The sequence below is a fragment of the Gadus macrocephalus genome, chromosome 3, assembly GCF_031168955.1.
Source record: "Gadus macrocephalus chromosome 3, ASM3116895v1".
Taxonomy (NCBI): Eukaryota; Metazoa; Chordata; class Actinopteri; order Gadiformes; family Gadidae; genus Gadus; species Gadus macrocephalus.
The window spans coordinates 25,704,260-25,712,152 of NC_082384.1; the positions used below are offsets into that span (position 1 = coordinate 25,704,260).

At 45.5% G+C, this 7,893-nt stretch overlaps 1 protein-coding gene across 1 annotated transcript; it reads left to right on the top strand.

Annotated features, from left to right (window-relative positions):
* Positions 1 to 214: 214 nt before the first annotated feature.
* On the top strand, positions 215 to 4,082 carry coq7 (coenzyme Q7 homolog, ubiquinone (yeast)). Its single transcript, XM_060046615.1, has 6 exons — positions 215 to 432; positions 1,126 to 1,289; positions 1,750 to 1,864; positions 2,779 to 2,918; positions 3,712 to 3,780; positions 3,928 to 4,082. The coding sequence occupies exons 1-6, from the start codon at positions 360 to 362 to the stop codon at positions 4,003 to 4,005; spliced, it is 639 nt and encodes a 212-aa protein (XP_059902598.1). The 5' UTR covers positions 215 to 359; the 3' UTR covers positions 4,006 to 4,082.
* Positions 4,083 to 7,893: the final 3,811 nt, after the last annotated feature.

A 7,893-nucleotide genomic window follows, 5' to 3' on the forward strand; every position in this document is an offset into this window, starting at 1 on the left:
ACACACACACACACACACACACACACACACACACAATTTTTTAGGCTCTAGCTATTTTACAATATGTTTATCAATTTGTTGTGCACATAGTTATTAATTTTATGCATTTTTTTACAATTTATTTCTGAAACACAACTTATATACAAAGGGCGGTGACCACGTGTGTGAGCGTGAGCGAGTGTAAGCGTCATCAGTCATCGCCGGGAAGTAACGCGACTTCATGACGTCATACGCCTGCGCCATGTTATCCAATAACAGCCATAACAGCCCACCTCAATGACATGGGTTGTTATCTTGTTGTCTGATCTGTATCTTGTACAGTTTATGAAAATATAATTCTGAATAATAAGCATTTTATCATGTTGAAGGGGACAGTGAAGGCGGGCTCCCGCGTTTTCAGCACATCTTTGATGAGACAATGTGTCTGTAAAGGTGAGTTACCTTCTTCAGTATGGGACATATATACGTGTGTGTGTGTGTGTGTGTGTGTGTGTGTGTGTGTGTGTGTGTGTGTGTGTGTGTGTGTGTGTGTGTGTGTGTGTGTGTGTGTGTGTGTGTGTGTGTGTGTGTGTGTGTGTGTGTGTGTGTGTGTGTGTGTGTGTGTGTGTGTGTGTGTGTGTGTGTGTGTGTGTGTGTGCCAGATCTCAAGTCTGTCTGGGTGTCCCATCATAGCCTTCTATATATAACGCATTGTTCAGGTTTCAGCCTCTTATTCTGCTCTTCAGAGCCAAGATGGGCGGGTGGCCAGCGGCCAGCGGTTGAATTGTAACCGGAAGGTTGCTAGTTCGATCCCCGGCTCCTCCTAGCTCCATCCTAGAGTGTCGAGGTGTCCCTGAGCAAGGCACTGCACTCTGACTGCTCCTGACCAGCTGGCTGTCGCCCTGCGTGGTCGACTCCGCCGTCGGTGTGTGAATGTGTGCATGAATGGGTGAATGTGAGGCTATGTTGTAAAGCACTTTGAGAGGCCACTGGTTAGAATAGCGCTGTAGAAATGCAGTCCATTTACCGTCCACTCTCGTTAGGGTTGCAATGCTGACACTGCCGTCGTTGTGTGTTTAGTGTGTAAGAAGCCTCTTTGGATAAAAGTGTTCAAATGTAACATGAGCGATGTCTCCTGCCGTCTAGACGCTCGCGCGTACAGCGTCCTCCCGGTGCCGCGAGACGAGGAGGAGGAGGCCATGCTGCACCGGATGATGCGCGTGGACCACGCCGGAGAGTACGGCGCCAACCGCATCTACGCCGGTCAGATGGCCGTGCTCGGGCGGACCCAGACCGGCCCGCTCATCCAGGTGGGAACGCCGGGAGTTAGCAACTCTTAGCAACTTTTCGTGCACGAAATGGAATTATTTCGTTCAGAGATTTGCCGATACCATTTTTTCCTTCCCGTTACCGATTCGGATTTCTGAACTTGATTATTGATACCGATAGTGAGTATATACCGATACAGCGTCTGGCATTGTAACTACTGCACTTGTTCTTATTGAAGGCTTGTCTTACGACGAGAACAATGTACAGTCAGTTCCCTTACTGTCGACAATTACATTTTTCAGAACTAGATCATTTACATTTAAAATCTATAATTATTCTAATAAATGTATATTCGTCTAGTCAAGCTTGAGCACCCTTGTTGTTCTGAAGTATCGGATGACTTTCCGATCCTGGTATCGTTATCGGAACAACTGTCATTTCTTTGTGGTTCCACTGCATCAACATTCCCTAAACGGGTACTTGCTTATTGTTGACCTGCAGCACATGTGGGACCAGGAGAAGAGACACCTCGCCAAGTTCAACGAGATCCTGGCGGAGAACCGAGTGCGGCCCACGTTCCTGCTGCCGCTGTGGAACATCTCTGGGTTCCTGCTAGGTGGGCGTGGCTCCTCCTCCACGCAGTCTCCTCCCGTACACGCACAACCTTTAGGATCCATAAGTCCCTGACACACATTACAGGGGTGATGTGTGATTAGCAGTGACGAGCTGTTTGAAAACCGACCTTTCCCCGGTGCCCTGGTGACATCACAAGTGAGCGTGTCCCGCGTCCTAGATGTACGCTGGAGAGATCAGCAACATTTGCTACAGTCCACTAGGTAGGCTGGTGGACTGATCTGTCCAGCATACATTGAGGTGGACACGCCCACTAGTGATGTCACTGGGGCACAGGGACGGGCAGGTTTTAAAACGTCTTTTAACGGCTGATGACACTCACACCTGGTGGCAGGATATCACCACCCTTTAATAAGTCATAAGTCAATGGGCCTGACGTCATCCATGTTGCACACTGTAAAATGGATGTAATGTTAACGTAAAATAATATGTAATGTTATCCCCATCACATGACCTCTCAGTCTGGAGGTGTTTACCAGGTGCCTTTATCCAGGGCCTAGTCTCTGCTGGTGGATCGATAGATAGATAACTTTATTAATCCCCCGGAGAGGGGTTCCTTTGTTACCACAGCCCAGCAGCAGTGGAAACCACAGGAAGATACACCACAGTCGAAATACAAAGTATGAAAAACAAAAATGGAGGCTAAAGTAAAGTCAAACAGAACAAACAGGGCAAACAACAGTCTGTGGGAAACAAAGGAAGCATTTCATTGTATGACTGAGAGCAAGTTTCTTATTGTGTGTATGACAATAAAACACTTTGAATTGAATTTAATTGAATTGAACAAAAAAGACAGCCTAAACATAATCTATAAAGTGTAAAGTTTAAATGTACTGTGAAGTACCATTCCTTCACAGTACATTAAAGTGTGTGTAAACGCGTTGTGTGTGTGTCCAGGGGCGTCGTCGGCCCTGCTGGGGAAGGAGGGGGCGATGGCGTGCACAGTGGCTGTGGAGGAGAGCATCTCGGAGCACTACAACAGCCAGATCAGAGCCCTGATGGAGCAGGACCCCGACAGATACACCGAGCTGCTGCAGGTGGGCTCAGCCCCGCCGGCTCATCAGAACACACACACACACACACACACACACACACACACACACACACACACACACACACACACACACACACACACACACACACACACACACACACACACACACACACACACACACCCCCCCCCTCTTAGGCACTTATTGTATGTTGTACGTCCTGGCACTTAATGTACACACTTATTGTATCTTTTTGTCAGTTTGTACTTCCTGTGTGTGTGTGTGTGTGTGTGTGTGTGTGTGTGTGTGTACCATCCGGTGTGAAATCCCTCCAGCATGGGGATCACAAACTTGTATTCTCATAAGCCAATCGTAAACCTCCCCCACACCCCTCTTACACACTTATTGTAGGTTTTATGTCCTGACACTTAAAATAGTACATGGCATTGTGTAGCGTCTTATCCTAACTGTCTTTGTTGTGTACGGGAAATGGGTTAACCTAGTGATGGTTAGTGCTTGGTTCTATGAACATCCTGACTGCACCCACAGAGATATAGTGTTGTTTCTCTTTCTTCTGACATGTGCTTATTGTAAGTCACTTTGGATAAAAGCGTCTGCTAAACGCCCTGAATGTAAATGTGAATGTAAATGGAATCTATTGTGTTGGTTACACATGCATGTCAGTGAAACCCTATTATGTGAACGATATTATTGTACTTACCTTCCCAGTACAGGCAGCTAAACCCTAGTACTTTACCTCTGTCCTGGTGTTATACGGTTCTTATATTGTCTTCTTTGTACCTTTCCCCTCTCTCTGTTCCAATAATCACACTAATAGGTGATAAAGGAGTTCAGAGACGAGGAGATGGAGCATCATGACACAGGATTGGAACAAAACGCTGAATCTGTAAGCATCTGCCTCGTGTATGAAAAGTGCTATATAAATAAAGTTGTCATGCCTTGGGCTAAAAAATTTTACTTTTTCTATTCCAATATGTGTAAACTTTTGATTGTGTTTACATCATTGTATTGTATTTATATTTCTGTTTTCCAGGCGCCTGGGTACTGGCTGTTGAAAGCTGTCATACAGCTGGGCTGTAAGGCAGCGATACGTGTTTCTGAACGGCTTTAATCGCATTTTGTATAAATATGTAAAGATATTCTGATATGAATAAAACTATCATACTTTGTTTTTGTATGACAATTTGAGTATTTTCTTGCTATTTGTTTTGCTAACCTTCCTGATGGTAACTGGTTTCCACTCTGCCAATGCTATCTGAGTATTTCCACATTAAACTCGCTACAAAATACTTCAAAGTGCATAAAGGTTTTATAAACATCTCAAGCTACTTAAGAATATATGTGCACATAAGATGCCAAGAGAGCTCAGTCATTTCTAGGTCAGTTTTAAAGGGTATATTCTGCTATCATGAAAAATGCAGGTGTCATACTTATTACAAAAGTCTGTCAAGTCAGTTGCAAGACTTCCAGTTCAAACATTTTAATATTTACACAAAGCATGAATCTGGGTCAGAGTATGCAGGCCTATCACCCACCACCATAACCCCAACACACTACATCTCCTTCACATAGATCACGGATCCCGCTGAACAATGGCTTGTCATCCCCTACAGCACCTCACAGCTGCTCAGGGAACATTAGGTCGCTCAGAATGAAGGATCAACCCCAGACTCTCAAGGGGACCCTTATCTACTGCCTCCCCCCTCCTCCACCACCTCCTTCGATTCAACGCACGTGCCTGTTGGTCCTTGCATATAAATTATAAGTCTTGTACTCTCACACGCTGTGTGACGCTTGACCATGACTGTTGACATGGTTAACATGGTGTCCGATTGGGCCAGATTTCCCGCACAATCTGGCAACCCTGGCTGCAGTAAATCTGGCAACCCTGGCCTCGAACATTAAACTAGATCTTCCCAGAAGTAAGAGGCCGCGGTGCGACGTTTCACTCCACTGCTTCTGATGTGCAACTGGTTAACCACGTCAACGTCCAGCTCTGCCCAGCAGGTCCCAAATACGCCGACCCCCTAAAGGCTAATCCTATTAATAGTAAAAAAGCTTTTTTACGGTTGGACTGTAAACTGTAAATACCTGTGGTGGGATGTCATTGTTTAGGTACATGCTTAAACGTAGCCTACGCTGCCGGGTAGATCGACTATTTGTTTGATTGGCGACTTATCTACAGCATTGGTTCTCAATGCGCTATTTAGTGGTGCGCTGCGCAATGCAAGGAATCTTCATAAAAAAGGGTGAGGGTTAGTAGTGAGTTAATATAATTTAATTTAAACATAGGCCTAATATCAAAACAGTAGTAGGCCTTCGAATGGAAACACATTCACCATGAGAAAATAAAAATGGGGTTTAAAATAAATTAAAGGAATAAACGTGCCTTCTGCGTGAGCTGTGCGTATCTGAATAGGGCCGCAGGCCTACGCTACTGTATTTTGTCATATTTTATAACATCTTTCATAACGGTGGTACCATTAGGCCAATTGGGCGATAGAAACCAAACGGGACCGTGGCCATGTGAGTGACACGCATCTCCGCATTCTGAAGGGACAACGCACGATGCAATGCACTGACATCACCTCACCTGGAATGCCTGATGTACGGCCTGTCAAGCCTGGCAGGGCTTTGGAGATACTGTGCTGATTTGAAAGAAACTCCGCCAAGGTCAGTCCGGAGCCAATCTGAACTTCTTGGAGAGGAATAAATACAATTGAAAAAAAAAATGATAGGCGATGCACCGTATGAATGTTCTTCTTCTAGTGCCGGATGAGGGTTTACGATGTTACTAAAAGTCATGTAAGGACATGGTAGAGGTAGCCTTGCTTTTTCTGGGTAAACGACACTCATTCCATGCAATACTTGCATTACCTTTTATAAATAAATAAAATAAATAGCCTACGAATTTTAACAGAGTTATAAATTACAAAAAACGTGGCTGGTACAACTAGGCCTACCACTTGAATACTTTACGCTTACACCTTACAATTTACTACACCTCATTACTTATTATTACTTATTACCAATAAGTGTCTCTTATTATTACTTACTTTATTTTCTTTTATCATTATTATTATGTATTATTGTTATCTATGTAGCAACTTATTTTTTTCTATGTTTTTTTTTACATATTTATAGGCTATTCTTACTATCGTAGGCCTATTTACTTTATCTTGTATTGTTGCTGCTATGTGGCTGTTGAGGAACAAAGTCTAAGAATTGTAGCCCTGCAATAAGTTACAATAAAAGCAAGGGTTAGTAATTCTGATTCTGATTCTGAAAAAAACCTCACGCGACCTGTTGAGGTGCGTTTACCAGGAGTGTCTGGTCATTTGTTAAAGCTCTCCTCATGTTCCCGGGCTGCGTGTATTACATACCGTGATGCTTCGGCAGCAGCGTGCCGGTGTCCGCGCTGCACATGGTCCGAGCAGCTGGGATGGCATCGGGCGGCGCGTGGCTCCTGTGGAGCCTGCGAGCGTAGTATTACCCTGCGTCTCCTATACATCACCGCCGTGACAAGCACTGTCCGCTGACCGTCCAGTGTCTCTTCAAGGCCGTCCTGCCAGCCCTGACTGGTGTCGTAAGCCACAGAAGAAAACACCTGATGCTTCTCCGTGAGTGATGGTCCATTCTGTCACCTGCTCCAAGTCAGGTCAGAGGATCGGGAACAAAAAACAGATTTCGATAATTTGCACAACATTTTTGCACTTGAATCAACCGTGGCCGGCACTGCACTTCTGCTACTTATTTTTACATAATTTTATTTTTTACTATTTTATTTAGCCTACTTTATCTTGTATTGTTGCTGCTCTGTGACTATGTTGGCAGAAGCAAACGCTGGAGGTCGATCTGCGACGGTTTGGAGATCGGTTCATCATGGCCGTTATCGGGGATTAGTTGTGTTTACGCTTCAAACACATGTTCTTGTAAAGCAAAGTGCCATGCAGTCCAGGGTAATGTTTAACATGGCAGTGATGGGGGCGGTCTGCATGCTTACAGCATGAACATACCCCACAGGAATAACAGCGCTCCTGGCATGTCATTAGGTGGTTAGGAGCGCTGCAGAGTTGGCTCATCGACAGCGGCACGGTGTGCTCACACTTATTTACCCGCTCAGCCATTACATCACCTCCTGCTCCAATCCAGCACCTGAAGCCCGCCACCGGCTCCTCCTTATCTACCGTCTGATCGTGCAGAGTGCTTCAAATACTAGATTTGATGTAGGCCTATATTATTCCCAAATGGATAATCAGATAAGGAATCAGGTAAATTAGGTAAGTATGTTCCATTCTACCCCTGGAATCTGTTGCTCTTTTCTCACCAAATCCTGCGATCCTCCGTTCTATCAGAGGAATTGTATCCATATCTCTTCCTCCAGGACTCATGTCTGTCCTCTGAAGGTGGTTATTGCTGTGAACATCATGAGGCTGAATAGTCACAATCCTCATTCCAATCACGTCAACTCTATTTCTGAAGCCTTGTTACATAATGTTATTTTTGGCCCATCTTCCAGAGCCTGTAGAACCTCCATCAGTGGTGACCCCCAACATCGATGGGTATAGGCTACTATTAAATCAAATGACACTCCCCCCCCCACTCCACGATGTGGCGGGGCGTTGGGAAGAATCCAGCCTATGACTGCTCTCTCCGGCGCGTTGCTCTTTGAAGCCAGAGCGGGAAATATTCCCACTAGTAGTCCCGCCACGCCTGGGCGATGACACACACACATGCTCCGCAGACGGAGTGCCGGACCACCTGGGCTTGGGGGGTCCGTGTCCTGACCTTGTTGAGAACAGCTACACGAGCGGGGGGGGGGGGGGGGGGGATTCCTCTGGGGTCTGACCCTCAGAGTAAAGTTTAACGAGCCTCATCATCCCGGGTGATGTTCTGCTCTACGGAACAAGTGTTCTTTTGATGTGTTAAGATAGCGGGAAGAATGTTGTCACATTTTGTGTCTGTGTGTGTGTATGTGGATATCTAAATGACGGCCTGT